This window comes from Zalophus californianus, chromosome 12, assembly GCF_009762305.2.
Source record: "Zalophus californianus isolate mZalCal1 chromosome 12, mZalCal1.pri.v2, whole genome shotgun sequence".
NCBI classification, from domain to species: domain Eukaryota; kingdom Metazoa; phylum Chordata; class Mammalia; order Carnivora; family Otariidae; genus Zalophus; species Zalophus californianus.
The window spans coordinates 16957034-16981732 of record NC_045606.1 but is presented as its reverse complement, the minus strand read 5'-3'; the positions used below and the strand labels follow the sequence as shown (position 1 = coordinate 16981732).

At 35.2% G+C, this 24699-nt stretch overlaps 1 protein-coding gene across 2 annotated transcripts in view; it reads right to left on the bottom strand.

Moving 5' to 3' along the window:
• The window catches only part of COG5 (component of oligomeric golgi complex 5), a 310225-nt gene that overhangs the window by 104051 nt on the left and 181475 nt on the right, over positions 1 to 24699 (bottom strand). For both annotated transcript variants that reach the window (XM_027573001.2, XM_027573000.1), the window contains exons 8-10: positions 17929 to 18094; positions 8967 to 9079; positions 8419 to 8496 (exon numbers count right to left, since the gene is read on the bottom strand). In XM_027573001.2, the coding sequence (XP_027428802.1) occupies positions 8419 to 8496; positions 8967 to 9079; positions 17929 to 18094 (357 nt within the window). The remainder of the gene's footprint in view (positions 1 to 8418; positions 8497 to 8966; positions 9080 to 17928; positions 18095 to 24699) is intronic.

The following is a 24699-nucleotide window of genomic DNA, read 5'->3' as shown; positions in this document are numbered from 1 at the left end:
TTGTCTTGTATTCTCTTAATGAAGTAATTTGCAGAGCAGAAATTCTTAATTCTGAGTAAGTCCAAAATACCAGTTTTTTTTTTTCTTTTATGGATCAAGCTTTTGGTGTTGCATTGAAGAACTCTGCCTCCCCAAGGTCACAAAGTTTTTATTTTTTTCCTCCAGTCTGTTTTAGAATTTTAAGTCTTACATTTGGGTATCTATATGTTCCAGCATTATTTATTAAAAAGACTATTGTGTAACCACTGAACTGCTTTTGCAACTTTTTTTGAGAATCAGTTTTTCACATATGTGTGTGAGTATATTTTTGGACTTTTTATTCTGCATCAATGATCTGGGTCTCTAACCTGATAACATCACCACACTTTCTTGAATAAGGTAGTTTTGTAAGTCTGGAAATCAAATAATGTTAAGCCTTCCAATTCTGCTTTTCTTTTTCAAAGCTGTGTTGAGTATCTTAGGTCCTCTGTATTTCTATTTGAATTTTAGATGCAGCCTGTCAATTTCTCCAAAACATCTGTTGGGATTATAGCTCTATTTGGGAAGAATGGACATCTTAACAACAGTGAATCTACCAACCCATAAATAAGGTATCTCTCTCCATTTACTTAGGTCTTCTTTAATTTCAACAATATTTTATAGTTTTCAGTATACAGATGATATTCATCTTTCAACAAATTTATTCCTAAGTATTTTATATTCTTTGATGCTGCTATATATGGAATTATTAAATTTTAATTCTCAATTGTACATTGCTAATATATAGAAATACAATTGATTCTTTTGTATTGACCTGTATTCTGTAATCTTGTAGTAAGTGATTTCTTAGTTCTAGTAGCTTTTTTTTAAAAAAGATTCCATCAAATTTTCTACATAGACAATGATGTCATCTGTAAATAGAGACCACTTTATTTTGTCCTTTCCAAACTGGAAATCTTTCATTTCTTCTTCTTGTTCCATTCCACTAGCTAGGATAATGTTAAATAGGAGTAGTGAGAACAGAAAGAAATCCTTATCTGCTCCCTGGTTTTAGGAGAGAAGCATTCAGCCCTCATGATTAAGTATGATTTTACCTGTTCCTTGTTCCTAAATGCCTTTTATCAGGTTGAGAAAGCTCCTTTCTATTCCTAGTTTGCTAAGAGTTCTTATCAGGAATGGATGTTGGATTCTGTCAAATGCTTTTCCTGATGTATTGAGCTAATCATATGGTTTTTCTTTTTTAGTTTGCTGGCCTTCCTTTTCCAATTACAGCCTTATATTAAAACCTCATTTAATCCTCCATAATTTTTAACCTTTCATATTTTCCATATCTTTCATTTATGCTGCATTCTGGATAATTTCATTAATTCTGTCAGCCTCTAATTCATTCTTTGACTTTATGGACTATCTGTCTAATCTGCTAAATTTTTTATTTCAGTGATTTTATTTTTAATTTCTCAATGTTCTATTTGGTTCTTTTTAAAGAACTACCTGGTCATTTTTTAAGTCTTTTGTTTCTCATTTTTTATTTCATTTTCTATTCTTTAAATACATCATATACAGATATTTGACATGCATAAGTATATCTGAATATGCATCTTTGCCCTCAGAGATTCTCTCACCTTTTGCAGGCCCAAGATTGCATTAAATATATTTTTCCAATATACTGAAAATTTATTTACACTGCAGTAAGAGGACTCTTTAGAAGATCCAGTCCCTACACCAGTAAAAGCAAAAACCTTCTTACCTTTATAAATGAGAGTACTTACTGATGATATCTGACTTAGAAACTTAACTGGCTTATTGTTACTTGATTTTTTAATCAAATTAAGATGCCACAGATAGATGAGTTAAACATTTTTCTCATAATATTAAAAAGATTTCACAGTTGGATGTCCTAAAAATTTTGAGTCTTTAATCCTATCACCAAATCATTTGATATGTCTAAAAGAGGAAAAGAAAACACATTCTTTTTCACAGTTAAAATTCTCATTAGTACTATAGCTGCTCAAAATGCTGAACACATTCCAAATTTAGCCTAATACATCCTACACACGTTTATAAGATTTTGTTCAATGATAAAAATTGCTGGCTTAGAAAATGAAAGTATCGTACCTATTTTCCTAAATACAGAGAAACTGGCTTACTTCTGCAGATAAGAATCTACAACCTGTTTTCCACTGTGTGGATCCTGATAATTTGTCGATAATTTGCTACACTCACTTTAACAGAGATGTACAGTATTGATAATTACATAGTGACATTAGAACTCCTAACTGCGTGGAGCACCGGGTGTTATGCACAAACAATGAATCATGGAATACTACATCAAAAACTAATGATGTGATGTATGGTGATTAACATAACAATAAAAAATAATTTAAAAAAGAACTCCTAACTGGTTTTAAAAGATAACAAAATTGAGTGACTGACAGGTATGAATATGTTTTTTCAAATTATACTATGAACTGAAAATAACAAGCTAATTCTACAAGTTAGCCAGGACATTTATTAAATTAAGCAGAATCAGAATTAGTTATCTTACTAAGGAAAAGCTTTCAAAAGGGCTCCACATTTAAATTATATTCCCAAGATTGTTATACCTAATATAATTGGTCCAGTTTTATTTTATATTCTTGTTATAAAGAATACATCAGTATAAAGATGGCATAAATGGTTGGTATGAACTATTGCCCATTATAAATCAAAGGGAAAGTATTTATTAATTTAGCTTTCAGTAAATTTCAAAATATAGACTACTACTTACAAATATTTCAACACATAAATTTTAAAAAACTGTTATAGGTAGATTCCAATTTCAAAGATATTTACTAGAAATGATCTAAGGAAAAAAGCATTAATTTCTAAACAGATACTATAGAAAGCATATGGCATAATTCTAATATTGTTTCATCTTGAATTGTTTACAATTTTATTTTATTTTTAATATATATATTCACTGGTTAAAAAGGCTAAACCACTAAATTAGAAAGAACTTTCAATACCAAGATATTTCCTTTTTAAAAACCTTGAAATTGCAAAAACCAGTAGCGTAAGAACTTTCTGTTCATAAACTTTTCCTCTAAAAGAGATTACACAAAGATTTAGAGATGTTGGTCCAGATACCACTCTTCAATGATCCAGAGCACTGATCATTAAAAATCACAGCATCCTCTACTCCAAAGTTTAAATTTGTCTGAAGACTTTAAGGATCATTATTTGGGGACTCCAATCATCCTAGAAATCCTGCACTTTCTACAAATATTCTGTTGCCATCGATAATTATTTTCACTAGAATAATAATGTTCTTACATGGTAGTTATGTAATTAGCAAAAATATCTGTTCATAGCTTTGCAATAAAGGAAAAGACTAAAGAAATTACAGTAAATGCAGTGAAATTTATGTGCTATTTCTGAAATATGTGACAGATGTTTTAAGGGTTTTGTTTTTTACTTTTCTCTTGCCCTGGAAATCCCAAGTATTTAGGATCAAAAGTTATTTTGGACTTTTCACAAAAGACTGATCTTTTTTGAATATACATGAGTATAATGAATTCCAAGAGGGGCTTAAATTTTTTTTCATAAACACTGCCATAAAAGAATAACTAAACTGGAAATTTACATTAAAATTTATGTATAAACATGTGTGTTGTATATGACTATTTTTTTAAATAGGTAAGAACAGTGTTTGAAAAATCAATCTTTATTGGTTTTATTTTTAATTCAGTAAGAAATTTTGTGAGTTACTGTAAAGACTGAATAAAAGGAAAGCATACATCCCTGTTCATAATAATCCTTTATAATTGGTAGTAATTCACATGCATTTAAAATCTGGCAAACAGAAGTTGCCAGAGTTCATTCCCAATAATAACTGATGAGAATTTATATGAGTTTGTATGTAGAAACTTCATCCAATATAATAGTATCACAAACATAAGCATCTTTAAATGGCACGATTCCTCTTTTTTTTTTTCTTTAGTTCCCTTGAATATAATGGTTTCATGTAATTGTTCTTATGCTGCTAGAATATAGCCAAACTATTAAAAAGGAGTAAAAACATATACAAAGGATTACATAGTAAAAGCCTGAAATCAAGACACTCCAATAAAGAATAAATTAATTACTTTGGGTAGAAAGGTGACCAAAATTAGAAGAAATGAATGATAACACTGCATGTGCATTTGCTTGCCTTTAAACATGAAGGCCTTATATTAGTTATCCATTCCACCACTAAAACTAAAAAATTAATAACTATACAAGAGAGATTAATAACTATGCAATATACTATATGAGTCCCCATAGCAACCGGCTGGGAAAAGCTAGAGAGGCTGAATTTCGCAAGTTCTTGCAGACAGCGGGGCTTAAATCCAGAGTTCTGGAGATCAGCAGATGTGGTTTGGGGAGAGCTCAGAGGCATCGGGGCTGTTCTTGAAAAGAAGGCAGGTAAACAACCTGTGGACACACAGCATGGAAACAGCGACCTGAAGAGCACCTAGCACACACAGTGGGGAGGTTATCTGCTCATCTCAGAGCTTGTCCCAGAGAGGCAGCATTCATGGAGAGACCCTACTGGGAACAAAGGAACTGGCCAGCACAGGGCCACCTGGGGGAACAGGGCAACGCCCACACTCCCTACCTAACTTACTTACACCCAGCCCGCACCCCTCCCACTCCAGTGGAACTGCCCCTCCCAGTCACACCCACCTCAGTCACAGCAGCAGGCCTTCTCCCCCAGAAGACCAGCCCAAACCCCTGCCAACACCACGTCTCCCAACCTGGGAGTTTTGCAGAGTCTCAGTTCCAACAACAGTGCCAACACGTCTCACTTCACAAGCAGACCAGATCACACCTACTTAAAATGTGCCACATTCAGGACAGGGACCAAACACTGTCCACAATAGGCAAAGACAGCCTCTGCCGATGACTGGCCTGAACGTTAAAGTGGCCAGGTCACAAAAGCTGATTGCAAGCAGCACACACTAGAGACACTGCTGGAAGTGCCAGGCCTTGGGGAACGGGAGACACTACATGGCAGGGCACTATAGGACCTCTTCTTCATAAGGCCATTACTTTCAAGAACAGGAGACATAACTGACTTTCCTAACACACAGAAATGGGCACATGGATTTAGACAAATTGAGAAGACAGAGAAATGTATCCCAAATGAAAAACCAAGACAAGGCCATACATGGCCAGAGACTTAAGCAGAACAGATATTAGTAACATGCCTGATAGAGAATTTAGAGTAAGGATCATAAGACTACTCACTGGACTTGAGAAAAGAGTGGAAGACATGCGTGAGACCCCTAATGCAGTGATAAGGAATACCATAGCAAAGATAAAGGGCTCAATAAACGAAATGAGAAACATGCTTGGTGGGATGAATAGCAGGATGGAAGAAACAGAGGAACAAATCAATGATCTAGGAGACAGAGTAATGGAAAGAAATCAAGATGAACAAAAGAGAGAAAAAAGAATGATGGAAAAGGAAAACAGACTTAGGGAACTCAGTGACTCCATCAAACAGTAATACTCACATTACAGGAGTCCCAGAAGAAGGCAACAAAGAAAAGGGGGCACAAAGTTTATGTGAAGAGACAACAGCTGAAAACTACCCTAATCTGAGGATGAAAACAAATATCCAGAACCAGGAGGCCAGAGAACCCTCAACAAAATCAAGAAAAGCAGACTGACACCAAGACATGTTATAATTAAAATGGCAAAATATAGTAAAGAAAAAACTTCAAAAAGAGCATGACAAAAAGAACAAAGTTACATAAAAGGGAAACTCCATAAGACTATCAGGGGATTTTTCAGTAGAAACTTTCCAAGGTAGAAGAGAGTGGCATGATCTATTCAAAGTGCTGAATGGAAAAAAAACCTGCAGCCAATAATACACTATTCAGCAAGGCTATCATTCAGAATAGAAGGAGAGATAAACATTTTCCCAGACAAACAAAAACTAATGGAGTTCATGGCCACTAACCCAGCCAAGCAAGAAATATTAAAGGGGATTCTATCAGTGAAAAGGAGAGACTAAACTAACAGTATGACCAAAGCAGTAAAAATAAATATTTTTGTAAAATATCTGTCAAGGAACTTACAAAATAAAAGGGTGTGAAATATGACAATCTATCCCTAAAATGTGGGGAGAAGAGGAGTAAAGGATGGGTTCAAACTTCAACAACTATCCACCTAACACAGACTGCTATATACAGAAGATGTTATACTTTATACAAACCCAATGGCAACCAAAATCAAAAACCACTAATAAATATGCAAAGAATAAAGACAAAGAATCCTCTTAAAAAATAATTATTATACAAATTGACAAAAGCATCTTATCGTTTCTTTCATATGATTAAAAGCCAAATATGAAGGATAATGGAAGTGGGTATATACTACTCTAAGTACATGTGCAAAAATGAGTTTACACAGCAGGTCTGAGATTGCTATAGTTAGAAATGCCTGCCTGCAAGGGTGGTTCTTGGCTGGTAACTGGGACTTGGATTTTGAGAGGGTCCTCATGATTTTTTGATAAGAATGCTCACTATCCCTAAACTGTACAGATAATGTGGTGTATGTTGAAACAGCTGCTTTTCTTTTGGGAGTCTGGAATTTTGGTACATGCCAGGCAGTAAGTGATTCCTGATTAAAACCCTGAACTCCTAGGTGCAAGGTGAACTTCCCTAGAGGACATTTTACACATGCTGTCACCACTTGTTGCTGGAGGAATTAAAGGTGTCCTGTCTGTGAGACCTAGGAAAGGACTCTTAGAAGCTTGCACCTGGTTGCCTCTGGACTTCATCCTATATGCTTTTTCCCTATCGCTGATTTTCCTTTCACGAAGCTGATTTTGATTCATGTCCTTTCACTGTAATAAATCATTGCCACAAGCACAACTATATGCTGAATGCTATGAATCCTCCCAGCAAATCACCAAACTTGGAGGTGGTCCTGGAGATCCACAACACAATATATAAAATGCTTAAATTTTGGACTTACAAAGGAAATGATCTATACTGTAACAATGGAAACTCAGAGAATTTTTTTCTTTGGAACACTTATGTGTCAGGATTAAATGAATAGAATAATTAATTACTCAATTATTCCTTATTAAAAACATATCAAGATGAATGAATAAAACGTAGAGTCAGATTTCTATGCATGGAAGGAATTCTTTTTTTTATTTTTTTATTGTTATGTTAATCACCATATATTACATCATTAGTTTTTGATGTAGTGTTCCATGATTCACTGTTTGTGCATAACACCCAGTGCTCCATGCAGAACATGCCCCCTTGAATACCCATCACCAGGCTAACCCATCCCCTACCCTCCTCCCCTCTAGAACCCTCAATTTGTTTTTCAGAGTCCATCGTCTCTCATGGTTCGTCTCCCCCTCTGACTTACTCCCCCTCATTCTTCCCCTCCTGTTACTTTCTTCTTTTTCTTTTTTCTTAACATATGTTGCATTATTTGTCACAGAAGTACAGATCTGCGACTCAACAGTCTTGCACAATTCACAGCGCTCACCATAGCACATACCCTCCCCAATGTCTATCACCCAGCTACCCCATCCCTCCCACCCCGCACCACTCCAGCAACACTCAGTTTGTTTCCTGAGATTAAGAATTCCTCATATCAGTGAGGTCATATGATACATGTCTTTCTCTGATTGACTTACTGCATGGAAGGAATTCTTATGGCCCATGAGGCCAGTGGATTGGTGGATGACAGAAGGGAGAATTTCAGAATATGAAAAATGGGATACAGCAATGTGCTTTATAAGAAAACTTAACAACTGAATGGATCCCACCATTTTCAGTGAAGACTTCATAAGACATTATAATGACCACTAATTAAATATCTTATTTTCTCCAAATTTTCATCTTATTCTCTAATGGAACTTTTAAAAACATCTACAATAAATCATTTATATGACAGAAAATTAGAAATTACACATTTTAGAAATTAGTCTATAAAAAGTATTACTGATAGCATCTACTCAATAAACAATTGTGCTTATACATATGTTATAAAGAAAGTTTGCTGTTGTCAAGAAATACAATTCCAGGGGTGCCTGAGTGGCTCAGTTAGTTAAACATCTGACTCTTGGATTCTGCTCAGGTCCAGATCTCAGGGTCGTGAGACCAAGCCCACATCAGGCTCTGCACTGGGTGTGGATCCTGCTTGGGATTTTCTCTCTCTCTCTTCCTCTACCTCTTTCCCACCTTGCACTCTCTCAAAAAAAAAAAAAAAAAAGAGAGAGAGAGAAAGAGAAAGAAAGAAAGAATGAAAGAAAGAAGAAAAAAGAAATACAATTTCTATGGCTATTTGACATGTAGCCATTCCATTAGGTAAGAACACAAACAATGCTGGCTCATATTTTCCTGCATTTTTCAATAAAGAGATAAAAATATTTTCATTTAAACATACCTTAACTATTTCTTCAATGAAACAAATATGAGAAACAGGATCTCTCTTCTTGGCTAATATTTTTTGTAGATGTTGTACCTAAAAACGGCAGAAAGGGGGAGAATGTACATAACTGGGTATTTTCAAAATGAAACAAATGTAAAGCTTAGGCACTAGAAACAGCAAGGGAAGGAAGAGGGCATTGTGCTAGAGCCTCTACATATATTATAACCAGCTAATGTAGGTATTTTGAATGCCCACAGATTTTAAGAAAGCTGCCCAAGGTCACACAACTTGGAATAACAGGCATTAATCCATAATTAATGTTCTTTTTTTTTTTTAAAGATTTTTTAATTTATTTTTTGACAGAGAAAGAGACAGCGAGAGAGGGAACACAAGCAGGGGGAGTGGGAGAGGGAGAAGCAGGCCTCCCACTGAGCAGGGAGCCTGATGTGGGGCTCGATCCCAGGACCCCGGGATCATGACCCGAGCCGAAGGCAGACGCGTAATGACTGAGCCACCCAGGTGCCCCCATAATTAATGTTCTTTCCATTCTCTAAAATATTTACCTGTCCACAAACAGTACAAATATGATCTATAAGTTTCTCCATATTGGTCCAGAGGGAAGCACGAAAAGCTGCAGTGTTTCCTGGGGTTGGCATAGTAGATCGTCCAGGTCCCCCTGTTTAAGAGTGACAAAGAAATATGATAAATAAAAATTTCCAAGTATAACAAAATATGTTACTATAAAAAGTATACTCAAGCTAAAAAAATAAGTTCCTTCTTTAAGAAAGAATTTATTATGAGTAATATAAAAAGGACTCTTAACCTTTTATGTTTAAGAAAGGAAGGAAAATAAGATCTCACACTCAAGGACACACCACACACACACACACGAGAGATAAAACACAAAGCAGTAATTAATGAAAATAGTTTTCTAAAAGTGGCAGTAGGAGTGGTAGAAGATGTACAAGGTGAAAGGAATGGAGATAGAAGTGGTGAGTCTTTATGAGCCATATAAATGTTTTATGTATTTTATTTATTTAAGATTTTATTTATTTATTTGACAGAGAGACAGCACAAGCAGGGGTAGTGGCAGGCAGAGGGAGAAGCAGGCTCCTGGCTAAGCAAGGAGCCCAATGTGGGACTCGATCCCAGGACTCTGGGATCATGACCCAAGCCGAAGGCAGACACTTAACCGACTGAGCCACACAAGCACCCCTATTTCACATATTTTAAAATAAATTTAAGTTTAAAGAGGATGGAAAAAGCAAACCCTAAAACAAAATGCAAATAAATACTGAAACAAATGAAACTAACTGTACATCAAATTGGTAACACAACCACACCAGGGAAAACAGAACCCTAACTTTAGTGAGATATATTTTAGGTGCAAAAGAATTGTCAAGAATAATAGTACTTAGCAGATTTGTTGCTGGACGTGATACCGACGTAGCAATTGTAAAACTACTTTAGGTGTAGTCTGCAATAGACTAAATGAAGGTTCTCGTCATAAACAGAATAAAGATCCAAATATGTAATGGGGATCAGAGGAATTTCTCAACTCTGTCCACTGAAAGGACAAAGAGACAGTGACTCCTAAATAGAAATGAGTATACCTAGCACCCAAATTCTGATTTGTATGTGCCATTCCCCAATAAAAGAAACCAGGGCTCATTGAGGAAAAGGGTCATTCCATATTTGGAGTAATGAAAGCAAAAGGTATATCTGGTACATACTGTGCCAGAGAGCAAAGAAATGTTCAAAGACAAACGGAGACTGGTCAAAGTACATAGGACCTTGACTGGAAGAGGCTTCCCCAAAACGGATTTGGGAACATTTGACCATCCTGAATATTACTGATGATAATGGATCATAAAATACTGATTAAAAAATAATTCAAGAGTCATAGTGAAAATTCAAATGTTTAAAAAGGATGAACTTCTGATGAGCACTGAGTATTGTATTCAAGTGTTGGATCACTATATTGTATAACTGAAACTAATATTATACAGTATTTTAACCAAATGGAATTTAAATAAAAAAATAAAAAGGAGGGCGGGCGCCTGGGTGGCTCAGTCGGTTAAGCATCTGCCTTCGGCTCAGGTCATGATCCTGGGGTCCTGGGATAGAGCCCTACATCGGGGTCCCTGCTCCACGGGGAGCCTGCTTCTCCCTCTCCCGCTCCCCCTGTGTTCCCTCTCTCACTGTCTCTCTCTCTGTCAAATAAATAAAGTCTTTATAAATAAATAAATAAATAATAAAAAGATGGAAATTTCTCTTTACAGAAGAATGTCAGTTAATAAACGCAGAGAGAATGATAGAAAACAATCACCATTTTGCAACTCCTAGTAAAATAATTAATTGAGGGAAAGATAATCATTGGATACTAAAACACTGGATGAAATGTTATGGAAAACAGAATATTCACATGGTCTCAAGGTATGCAACACAAATTACTTACTAATCACAAAGAAAAGAAAGTACTCTTATAATGAGCACTCTGGCACACACCATGGTAATGAGGTAATTTCCTTTAGCATTAGCAGGAATGAGACAAACTGACATAATGTGGGTGCTTACTGATATGATGTTAATGGTAAATATACAATATCACTTTACTGGTCTGTTTATTCTGAATATACCCATGAAGAGACAATCAGATAAATCCCGATAAATTCAAATTGTGGGGCTCTCCAAACATGTTAATGCAGAAAAGGCATTGGGGTTGTTTTGATTAAAGGAGAGAAAAGGGACAAGATAACTAACAGAAAAGCATAATCCTGATTGGTTCATGTTGGGGGAAAAAAAGGAGTATTTGGGGGAATAAGTGAAAAATGTTGAATATGGATTACACATTAAGTAATATTAATATATCAATGTTCAATTTCTTAAGAGTGATGTCTAAGAATGTTCTTGTATGTCATACACAACCACAACTATCTGTGCAGATCTAAAATGTTTCAACATAGGAAAAAGGAATTTTAGTGTCAAATGGAAAAGTATAAATTCCAGGAGCCCCTGGTGGCTCAATCTTGATTTCGGCTCAGGTCATGACCTCAGGGTCATGAGATCAAGCCCCACGTCAGGCTCTGCGCTCAGTGTGTGGAGTCTGCTTGAGATTCTCTCTCGCCCTCTGCCTCTGCCTCCCCCCCAACTTGTGCTTTCTCTCCAAAATAAATAAAATCTTTAAAAAAAGAAAAAAGTATAAATTCCAATCCAAATTAAGCTTTAAAGCCATGCAGAAGAGCCCATCAGTGATTAGTTTATGCTGTTTTAAGGAGGGCAAGAAATCAAGGAAACCAGGGGCTGTGTTTGTAAGCTGCTTCATTATAGTTTTTCAACAATTCTAAGTTCAGAAAAAAATTACATGTATCCTCAGCAAAGAGATGCTATTACTTTTTAGTCTGATGATAGTGGAAAGCAATAAAAGAGAGAAACACCTATGAGAGAAAATACTGGTTTTAAAAATATGAATAATTCCTGTTTGAGATCTAGGTCTAATTAATTTTAAAATTATCTGCAGTATTGTGCAGACTATTAAAAAAAAGCATACAGGGAATAGAGAGGTAATCTTTAACAATCTGCAATTAGCTCACATGTCATATATAGAATGAACTCATTACAATAAAGAAAGGGTATACAGTGCCTTTGTGAAAATTAGAAAATAGTGATCAAATTCCTGGAATATGCACAGCTTAATTTTATTATAAAGAATTATGGGACACATCAGCCCATCACTCTCTTAAAGTAAATACAACCAGATAAATAAGAAAATATTATTTTCTGTTTATATTTACTTTGGAGAAACTGAAGCAGAGAAAAATGAGATCACAATCATTGGTTCAACTAGTTCTAAAGGTTTCATTTTTTTCTTACTTAAGACTTCAATACTTAAAGATTTTTATCCTCACAAGCTAAATACATCTTGTTGAAGATATCAACGTGATAAAAATAATTAACTTAACATAGAACAGCTATATAAAGGAAGAAGAGAAAGAATAATTAAAACAGAAAAACTGATGCCATTATCAGCTAGCTTCAGGAGAATCAAGAAGCAAAATAGTGTCATAAACGAAGTTTTATTAAACTGATAGAAGAAACCAAGAGTTTCTCAAAAAATAATACTTAAGAGTGATTTCTAGTTACTGATAGTAGAGTAAAATCATTTTTCTACTCTCTTCCCTTAAAAGCCAATGAAAATAGAACAAAAAGTAGAGGGGAAAAAATGAACTTCAAAAAACAAGGAATCAACTAAAATATCAAACTCAAGATTATGTATGCCAAATGCTGAGGATAAATCAAAATGAAGAAGGAACCAAAAAGCTGTCATCTTAGACCATTAGCAAAAGCCAAATTGCCCTTGAAAACAATTGTAAAACTTTAGACCAGCTATCCAATGATTCTTTGCTTAGCACTGAAATGGGGAGACATGGATGAGCCAGAGAAGAAGCTAATAAAATGTTTAAAGCTCCAGAATCACAACAAAGAAAAACTGAAGGAGAAATCATAATAAAATGATATTTACACTGTATAATAAGTAGCCCTCTAGTTTGGGGAGACTCTTAGAGGTAAAAATGAGGTGAAAGAAGAAAGAAAAGCAGAGAATGTGGGATTTCCACACAAAAATTTCTTAAATGGCTTTATGGGGAATCACACTAAGCTCTAGAATGATCAAAAATTTGAGGAAAGAATTCTCCTGGGTCATACAGCACTCTTAAACCTCAAGATCGTAAAAACGAGAAACCTTTCCCAAATCACATGGGTAAAGTCTCAATCTGCTGTTAAAAATACGGCGGATGGGCCAGGCCTTCATTCTGTGGGCAGGTGTCAGAGGCTACATGGACGTAACTTCCAAGATAGAAGGAAAAAAGTTGGTGAATGGTTACTCTAGATAACAAACTTAATCCTAGTTATAGACTGCCCTAGTCTCTCCCTACAACCACCCCTATATTACTCTTCAGCAAACAGCAGTACCTTTCAAAGATGAGTAACAATCAGAAACAAATAATATAGGACCTAACACAGATTGAGAGGGAAGGAAGAGGGGGAAGGAAAGAATTTAAGTTGCCAAAGAAATTTCCAAAGGAAATAACGGGAAGAGTTACTTAGTTTTCCACTGTCTCCAAGTAACTACAGGGAACATTCTTAATGTAAATATATAATAGAGATTAAGAACACATTACGAATAACAAAACAATATAATGATCAAGGGTGAAAATATAATCAGAAATGGGAAATGAGCAAGAGGAAATTATACAAAATGAAATAAATTTCAAAGATATAAAATATAATTACAGAAAAGATACTAGAAATGGAAAATAAGATGTTACATGTGCATAAAGTTCCTGAAAAGAACAAATGGAAAATAAAAATATTCAAATATGCAATTAAAGTAAACCTATAAAACAGAACATATTCTAACTCAGAAAAAAAATGATATAGAGCATTCAATGTCAAGATATATCCTAAAGAAATTACTAGACTTCAAAGATAAGGAAAGATCCATATGGACATTGTTAAAAAATGAAATTCAACTGAGTAAATTTTAAAGATCTTACTGGCTTTTAGTGAATCTTACTGGCTTTTATTCAGGAGCTGTACGAAATGAGAGATTTCTATAGGCAGAAGAGAGCAGGAACAGAGAAGTTATACTAGACCAAAAAAAGCAAATTGGTTTTGGCAAGGTCACTTTCCTTTAAGGGGCAGTAGGGCAGAATTACCCCACTAGTACTAGTACTAATTAAGTAATTCCTGATTGGTTTAAGATTCCATTTCTGAGAAAGGCTGATACTGTAATTAAGTTATGTCTCAATTTGGTGATGTGGGGTTTAGCATAAGTGACTCCATTTAGAGTCAGTTGTCTTACTTTTAACAATGTCAAAGAAGAAACAAGTGAGGTATGGGGGTAAAAAACTGAGTTAGCAACTTCCATTTCTGGTTCCAACTGTGAGGAGCCTCTAAGTTGCCACTCTGTCCTAACAACAAGTTAAATGACGAACAGACTGAAAAATCAACAACCCTTCTTGGACCTGTAAGAGAGGGGAGGACACACGGCAAACCACTGCCCCCAAGATAAGAGAGACTGACAGGTGAATACAGGAAGTCTCCACGTATGGGAGCAGAGCCTTGCTAGCAGAAAACAGACAGTGGGAGCCAGTGCTAGGGAAGGAAAACCTGAACTGTAACTGATGAATTGCTAGAGGCTCAAAGTTGGCAACTCTGAGAACTAAAAGCTCCAGGTGTACCCAGTCATAGGGGGCCCACAATATTTTGAGATTTGCATCCAGGAGCCCAAGTAGGTTCCCACAGTAAATAACGGAGAAAAATCCCTTCATGCCTCCAGCAGGAGGAAGAAAAAAAGAACAGTCTTGAAATACACCAGAGGACTCTATTCTAGACAAGGCCTGCCCTTGAGGGGAAACTAGTTAACTAGAGCCTGACCCTCTGGGGTATTATAAGAACCTAAATGACCTGGGGAAGGGAAATACCCAACTCCAGCCCACTCTGGTCATTCTCACCCACATGAGGGAGGAAAAAAAACTTAGTATGCTTGTGAAGTTCAAGGTACAAAGGCATTGGCTCACTGAAAAAACTGAGACCCAACGGTAGCACTTTATTTCCACTGGAGGAAAGATTGTTTTCACTTTTTCACTAATACAAATAATAATACAATAAAAATTCTTATATATGTATATATGTGACAGAGTTTCTCTAGGGTATTATTTTTCTAACAGAAATTATAAGATCACAAGGTACACACAGTTTTAACCTTAGAGAACAATTTGATAAAACTGAGTGAAGTGGCTGAACCATTTCATTCTCCTACAATCAGCATATAAGAGTTTCTGCTCTCATCCCACACTTAATTCTTCGATTTTGCCAATCTCATGATTGAGAAATTGTATCTGTATTTCCCTAATAACTAGTTCATCCTCTAAAAAGAAGCTGAACATATTTTCCCATTTATTAGATATGTTCCTCTGTTAACTTCCTAATCATATTATTTTTTCAATTGAGTTGTTTATCTTTTTCTTATTAAATTATAAGCTTCTGAAATACATCATAGATATTTTTCCCTTAAAATTCTATCAATTTTATATATTTTAAATTTTTTTGAACAATCTTAAACATATGGAAAATTCGAAAGCATACTAAAAAATTTCCCCGAATCATTTGTTAGTAGGTTACTGACATGATGCTCCATCACTCTTGAAATACTTTAATGTGTATTTCCAAAAAACAAGGACATTCTAATCCATAATCTCAATATAACCAACAAGATCAGCAAATTAACATGAATATTGCCAATGTCACATTTAAAAAACTAAAAATAATAGTGATAATTCTTTTAAAAATAATAAAGAACTGATGCTTAAGAGTATTAAAATCACAGTATCCACTCCTCAACAGATGATAATAAGGCTTTAAAATTCTTTATTCTTTCAACAAAAAGGGTGTACATTAGGATTGACAGCATGTGAATAATTGCTTTCATTTTTTTTTTCCTTTTCTTGACAACACAAGAGGGAATGAGATTAAACTGCTCCTGGAAATTTAAACATTAGATCAAACTTTCTGAGAATAATTGCTGGGAAAAGCTGAGAAGGAAATCTCCTTTGGCAATTTCTTTTCAAAGCTCCCCTTCTGGGACAGTCTTAATACAGATCTATTCAGAGGCTAGGGTTAACCTTTAAAAATCCCTTTAAGATCTAAGAATCTTTTATCTCCTTATCTAGTGCAACTTATTTATGAATGACATATATTTGTGTTATTTAAGGCTGTATTTATATAGGAAATATAAAAACAATAATCACTCACTGTAAATTTTTTAGTGTAAGCCAGGTAAGAGGAACTCTGTTATTAATTCTATATGCATTATTTGTTTTTTAGGACGACTCTGATGACAGAGCAGCTTCTTCAATAGAAAAATGGGAAGAGGGGCACTTGGGTGGCTCAGTTGGTTTAGCGTTCAACTCTTGGTTTCAGCTCAGGCCATGATCTCAGGGTCGTGGGATCAAGCCCTGCATCAGGCTCTGCACTGTCCCTCTCCCTCAGCTTCTCTCCCCACCCCCTCAAGCTCTCTAAAATAAATAAAAATCTTTTTTTTAAAAAAGATTTTTATTTATTTGACAGAGAGAGACACAGTGAGAGAGGGAACACAAGCAAGGGGAGTGGGAGAGGGAGAAGCAGGCTTCCCGCGGAGCAGGGAGCCCGATGCGGGGCTCGATCCCAAGACCCTGGGATCATGACCTGAGCCGAAGGCAGACGCTTAACGACTGAGCCACCCAGGCGCCCCTAAAATAAATAAAAATCTTAAAGAAAAATGGAAAGAGAAAAACTGTGGAGACAGTAAGTATACATGACAACTTTGGGGAATTTTTCTGTAGTCTGAAGAAAATAAAATGGGGGAGCAGAGCTGAAGAAGGAAACGTAGTCAAACATAGATCTGTCTTTAGGCAGAAGAAGGTACACTAGCACAACTGAATGTAACAGGAAAGAAATTTAAAGAAGGAAAACGGACTACATGGCAGACAGAGGGGATCTGCTAAAGCAATGCCCTTGGGACATCTGAACTAAGAGTAGGGTACTTGGTCTTTGCTAGGTGCAAGCACAGCTTGTTCATAATAATAGAAGAGAAAAGAGAATACAAGGAGAGAAATGCAGAGATATGTTGGTTAGATGAGAGGTATATATAACATGCAGTCTTTCCTATCTCATCTCTGAAGGGTGTTTTATACATGAATGTCATCAGCAGGTACATCTTGGCAGGAAAAAAGGTTGCAGACTGCTATTGTGGGCTACTCCTCTCTCATACTTTTCTTTTGTAGTTTTTTTTAGATTTTGCTATGGTTGTAACGTTCCCAAAGATTTTTTCAGTTTCTAAGTCCACAGTTAGCCTTCTTTGCTCCTGAATACTGAAATTATTCTAAGGAAAATAATTCTAAGGAAAAGCCCAAAAAGCTAAGGGAGAAATTGCATTTCCTTAAAAAATATTTTCTGCCTTGGGGTGCCTGGGTGGCTCAGATGGTTAAGCATCTGCCTTCAGCTCAGGTCATGATCCCAGGGTCCTGGGATCGAGTCCCGCATCGGGCTCCCTGCTCCTTGGGAGCCTGCTTCTCCCTCTGCCTCTCTCTCTCTCTCTCTCTGTCTCTCATTAATAAATAAATAAAATCTTTTAAAAAAAATTTAAAAAAATATTTTCTGCCTCAAGAAGTACATGTGAGGATAAGGATTTCAGAAAGAAAAATGTTCCTTTTTTTCCTTGCATCTGTTTCCTCTGAACTAAGTGGAGCCACAGTTTATAGATTTTTTTTCTAGAAGTTCTGAATATACCAATTGGCCAATTCAACTCACTGATTAGACAAAAAAAGTTATAAATACATTCTGAAACATAATTTCTTCTCTCATTTTCTATCTACTAAAAAATGAGTCATTAGAATGCTTTGAAACTTAAGTGTTTCACATACTATTCAAAGGACTTCTTGGTTATAAATAAATAAAGCAGCTAAATATAAACCATAGCCATACCTCTCACAGCTGACTGCGAAGGCTGAGTCAGAACTTTGATGTCTAACGCACTGTTGATATGTTCTTCTAAAGTAGCACAATATCCATCCACAACACTGGTAATCGTATCCTTCAAAGTTCCAAGATTATGGAAAACCTGCAGAGCTGTTCCGACTTGGGTTGGATTCTTTAAACAGGTAGGGGTGGCAGGGTGGGAATAGGTATAAATAGGAAAACAAACAAAATCAATATAAATCTACAACTTTAAGTAGTACATGAGCAGTTACTACCATATTTTTAAATTATCACGGACAAGAACAAAGAGTGCATTTGGAACAAATATTATTTTTAGTCATTATTTATTTAATAAAAGACAAAGTTAAATACTATGTATATTATTTCCCCCTTTCCCCCTTTTCTCCTTCTTTAAAGAATAACAAGATCAGAAATCGGTTATATTATTAGAGCTTATTTAAAATTTACCACCAATGCCTATAAAGAGAGCCATGCTGGAATTAACAACAACCCTACATCTTTTTGGAGAATAAATAAATGAATTCCGCAGAGTTAACTGAGGGCTGAACCATGCAGACTGACACTATTCATTTTCTTTCTTTTCTTTTCTTTCTTTCTGTCGTTCATTCATTCATTCTAACCACAAATATTTATACAGTGTTTACTGTATAACTGTCTTGGTTCCAGGTGCTGGAAATATAGTAGTTAAGCAAAACCAATTAAGTCCCTACCCTCATGGAACTTATGTTTCCTGAGAAATATATTAAAAATATATATGTAACAGAGTATCACAGGTAGTGATAATTGCTATAAAAAAATCAATCAGGGAATAAGAATAGAGAATCATGGGGAAATAATGGAGAAGACTCAGAGAATGCATCTCTGAGGTGATTTTCAAACAGAGACCTGAATATAATGAGCAAGGGAGTCTGAAGAGGATATGGGGAAAAACAGATCTGAACAGATATGAACAAAAATGCTGAGGAAAAAATATGCTTGGCAGCTATTCAAACAGCAAGAAGGCCCTGACTGTGGCTGGAACAGAGTGACTACAGCAGAGAGAGGTAGGCAGTGAGGCAGGTAGTAAAAATACTGTGAGTAGATTGAGTCCACAGTAATATAAAGAGGTTGTTGACTCCGTCACTAAGTAAATGATTTATCAAGCCAGAATCTAGTACATCAACATGTATCTCCAGGCCCAAACAGGTGAAAGTCCGCTTTCACTTAATGATTCAGTGACTATTATTAGAAGTATTTAGTTTAAAAGTTAAATTATTTCATTAACTTAATTTCTTAATGGTTAAGTTGATAAATAAGACAAAAAGTTACTTCTGAAACAAACTGGTGTTAATAACATGATGCAGTAACACGTACGTGTACACACACACACACACACACACACACACACACACACACACACACACACCCAGAGGCAAAGCAGAATCAGCTTATAGAAAAAAGCAGACAAAGTTAGTGAATACAATATCCGTTTTAGATTTTTAATTAAACAAGAAAAAGAAGCAAATGGACATCATTTCAAATGTTTTAATGAAAAAAGCTTAATATGGTTATAACAGAATTTAAATTCTAGTATATACTGTCAATTCTCTATCAGTGAACTATCAAAGAAAATGGGAGAAAATAAGCTATTTCACATAAAATTGTTAACTGAAAACATGGGGTATGGCACTATGCTTTGGTTGTTGTTAGTTCCGTTTTTTCCTTTCTCCCCAGAGCGATAATACTTTTTTACTTTTTAGTAGAGATCAAGATCAAAATTAGGCAGCTGCAAAGAATGTTTCTCTATCACTATACAAGGGTCTACATAATACAAAAAAAAAAGCATTACCTGAGCAACCTCAAAGAATTCGCTTTATAAAAGTAGAATAAAGACATTTATTGCAAAATCATATTTATTGCCTTTATTATTCTCAAAGAATCTGAAAAGCATAGCTTTTCAACATATGGCAGGTTTGCATGTTATCAGCTGAATGTACATTGTAAGATATATGTGTATGTTAACTGAAAGACTTAAAGTCATATTTCACTTGAAAGATCTGGTTAACATGGACCAGTCTTCATCATTTCCCACTCCAAAAATTATTAACTCTCCCAAACTTTTCAATACAGAAACATACACAGCTCCTTCCTTTTTTTTTTTTTTAAACAAGGGAGGGGAATGATTTAAAGATTTATTTATTTTTAGAGAGAGAGAGAGAAAGAGAGCTCGCTCGCTCACAGGGGGATGGGCGAGGGACAAGCAGACTCCGAGCTGAGTGCAGAGCACAGAGCCTGACTGGAGCTGAAATCAAGAGGGGGCTGCTTAACACACTGAACCACCCAGGCACCCCTACCTCATTCTTAAAGAAGCATCTAATATGGGAATTTTTGAAATAATTATAATACTTATAATAATTCTAGTTGTAATTTTAAGCTTTTCAATTTACATGACCACTTTTTCAATTAATGCCAGTTATATTCATAGTTTAATATAAACACATCATTTGTGAATTGGGAAACTATAAAATATTGATTATTTGGGACTGCAGGAGATTATGCTAAGTGAAATAAGTCAAGCAGAGAAAGTCAATTATCATATGGTTTCACTTACTTGTGGAACATAAGGAACAGCATGGAGGACATTAGGAGAAGGAAGGGAAAGATGAAGGGGAGGAAATCGGAGGGGGAGACCAACCATGAGAGACGATGGACTCTGAGAAACAAACAGACGGTTCTAGAGGGGAGGGGGGTGGGGGGATGGGTTAGCCCGGTGATGGGTATTAAGGAGGGCACGTACTCCATGGAGCACTGGGTGTTAATGAATCATGGAACACTACATCAAAAACTAATGATGTACTGTATGGTGACTAACATAATAGAATTAAAAAAAATTTTTTTAAAAAGAAAATTCTTTAACATACAGAGGAGTGGGCAAGTTATGTAAACGCAACTTTAAGAATTATCACAAAGTGAATGTATCTGTGTAACTACCACCTAGGCTATAAAACCAAATTATTATCAGCAACTCTGAATCTATTGTGGCTTCCCCAAATATATCTCTCCAGATATTACCACTATCATAATTTCTAACACCATTGATTAGTTTTGTCTGTTTCTGAATTTTACACTAATAGAACCATAAAGTAAGTTATTATTTTCTGTCTGCCTTCTAGTCAATATCTTATTTGTAAAATTCATCCATGTTGTTGCATGTAGCAGTTAACTTGTTTTCACTGCTATTGGAAATTTACCTTAATCTACCCAACTAACATCCAATTGGTGTACATTTGAGTTATTTCCATCGTTTAGGTATTTTAAGTAATGCTGCCATGAACATTCTGGTGCACAGCTTTTAGTGAACATATATGCATATGCATTTCTTCTGGGTAAGAGTAGAAATGCTGAATCATTAGGTATTTGTATGCTTAGTGTTTGCAGATCTGCCAATTTTCCAAAGTCATTGTACCAATTTACACCCCAGCAGCAATACATGAGTTGTGGGTGTTCTACAACCTTACCAAAATTCAGAATTATCATCTTTTTAAGCTATTCTTTGGAACGATCAGTGTGGTTTTAATTTACATTTCCGTGATGACTAAGAAGTTATCCCTTCTTGCATGCTAATCATCCATTTGGATAGCTTCTTTTATGAAGTGCATATTCATTTTTTTTTTGCCCATTTTTCTCACTGGTTATTTTCATCTTTTACCTATTTGTAAAAGTTGTTTACATATTTGGATGTAATCATTTTGATAATTATATGTATTGCAAGTATGTTTTCCCACACTTAAGAAGTCTTGTGAGGAAAAGAAGTTCCTAATTTAAATGCAGTCAATTTTATCAACCTATGGTCAGCACTTTTAGTATCTTATTTAAAACTTTTCCTATCCCACATTTATGAAGATGTCTTTCATTCATGAATTTATCCTCCAGAAACTCGATTGGTTTGTCTTTCACGTTTAGAAATATAATCCACCTGGAATTGCTTTCTATATGAGATAGGAGCCAAGATTAGTGTTTTTCTATACAAAATACCAAACTGGCCCATTAAAATTTATTTGAAAAACAAACAAGGAAATTAAAATTTTCACCTCCTTGCTCTCAAAGCCTACCTTTGCAGTAAATAAAGTTTCCATTTATGTGTTTGTTTCCAGACCTTCAATTCTGTACTATTTGTCTATCCTCATTACATCAACTGACCTGTGTAAATTGTTGTAGCTTTAGAATTAAGTCTGATAGTCCTCCATTTCTGTTCTTCTTCAATTTGGTATAGGCTATTCTTGGTTCATGATACTTCCATATAAATTTTATAATGGGCTTGACAGTTTCCATTAAAGAAAAAGCTCCTGAAATTTTGAGACTACATAAAATCCATACATAAAATTAGAAAGAATGGAAATCTTTATAAGAATGATTCTCCAATCCATGAATATGGTAGTTCTCTTCATTTACTCAGGTCTTCTTTAATTTCTCTTAATAAGTTATAGTTCCTGTGAAGAGCTATTACATATCTCTAATTTGAATCATTCCTACACATTTAGTGCTTTTTGATATTTAAGTGGTAATTTTAAAGTTTTTTTTGTTGCTTGTATACTAAAAATACAGTTGATTATTATATATTGAATTTTACCAAACTTTGAAAGTTCTATTAATTCTAATAGTTTGGAGATTGTTTTGGATTTTCTATATACACAATGTTATTTCTGAATAATTTTTATTTCTTCATTTCCAATCCCTCTATATTTTATTGCTTTTTTTATTACCCTGGTTAGGATCTTCAGTATGTTGCTATGTAAAAGTGGTAAGAGTAATATCTTTGTATCATTCCTAATCTCAAGTAGAAAACCTTGAATATTTCACTACTGAGATTTTCAGAGATGCCATTTATTAGATGAAGACAATTCTATTCTAGGTCTGCTAAGAATTTTACATCATAGACTGTGTTGGATTGTATTAAATATTTTTTCTGCATATACTGAGATGATCAATTTTTCCCTTCGTTGATGACATTACATTGTACTTCTAGACTAAAGCCATCTTGGTAATGATGAATTATCCTTTTTAGATATCCTGACTTATATTTGCTAATACTTTCTTTAGTATTTTTGAATTGATTTTCAAGAGAGATAGCTAATATCCTTCCTTATAATATTCTTGTTTTGATATCAAATTTATACTGGCCTCATGAAATAATCAGGTAAGTGTTCCTTCTTTCTCAATTCTTGGATGAAGTTTGTAAAAACACTGGTTGGTTTATCAAATGTTTGAATGAATTCACTAGTGAAACTATCTGTCCTTGAAGTTTCTTTAAGGGAAGTTGTGTAATAATAATTTTGTCAATACAACTAATCAGATTTTTAAATTTTCCTAGTGTTATTTCGGTAAGTTGTTTTTCTAGAAATTTCTCAATCTTATGTAAACTTTCAAATGTACTGTTTTAAAGTTATACCTAGTGTCCTCTTACTAACTTATTGGTTTATGTTGAATCTATAATTAGGTCAACATTTTTTTTCATAATACTAGTAATGTGTGTCTTTTTTTTTTTTTAAAGATTTCATTTATTTATTTGACAGAGAGAGGAGAGAGAGAGCAAGAAGGGGGAGCAGCAGACAGAGGGAGAAGCAGGCTCTCCACAGTGCAGGGGGGAGCCCAATGCGGGGCTTGATCCCAGGACACCAGGATCATGACCCGAGCCAAAGGCAGACGCTTAACGACTGAGACACCCAGGCGCCCTAATGTGTGCCTTTTAAAAAGCTTTTTTTCCTACCCTTAACAGTCTTTTTCAGTATTTATCAATTTAATGTATTAATTTTGTCAAATAACCAACTACTGGATTTGTTCATCACAGGTCTTTGGAGTCAGAAGCCTAGATCAGAAGCCAAGCACTAGTAGTTAGTAGCCAAAACCTTAGCAAATTATTTAACTTATTCTGAGACTTAGTTTCCTCATCTGCACTACAGTGAAAATAAATGAAAAAATCCTTATAACTGATCTAGCACTGAAGACAGAATGAAGAGCTCAAGTATTAGTTGCCTTTACCTTGATCTGTCGGAATCATAGTTAATGTGGAAAGAATGTGGGCTTTTAAAAGTAGATAATCTTGGTACAGAAAGAATGGGTTGCCTCTATAATGGCCTTCAGTTCCTATGAGGACCTCCCTTGTGAGCACCACCACCACCACCACTAAGTATAAAAATAAAATACGTCTACGAACGCAAAAAAAAAAAAAAGTAGATAGTCTTGGGACAAAAACCCAACTTTGCTATAATCTGTGTGACACTGGGCAAATTACCTTATCACTCATCAAGCTTTATTTTATTTATATTATTAATATTCCCTTCCTCATCAGATTTTAAGATGTCTTAGGGAAGTTTCCAAATTTGTTTTATTCACTTCAATACTCATAATATCTAGCACAGGTGCTAGATAGACAGGTGTTGAATAAGTAAATGAGTAAGTAAATTTTTATGATTTGGCTTGCTAATATTATTCTATGACAACTGAAAAGACTATTGAAATAACACACTTAAAATACCTAGTACTAGTGGAGCACTGGGTGGTTCAGTTGGTTAAGCGTCTGCCTTTGGCTCAGGTCATGATCCCAGAGTCCTGGGATCCAGCCTCGCATTAGGCTTCCTGCTCAGTGGGAAGCCTGCTTCTCCCTCTCCCACTGCCTGCCGCTCCCCCCGTACTCGTGCTCTCTTCCTCTCTCCTAAATAAATAAAATTTTTTAAAAAACCTAGTACCCAGTATATTAGTAGTACAAAATATTGGTTC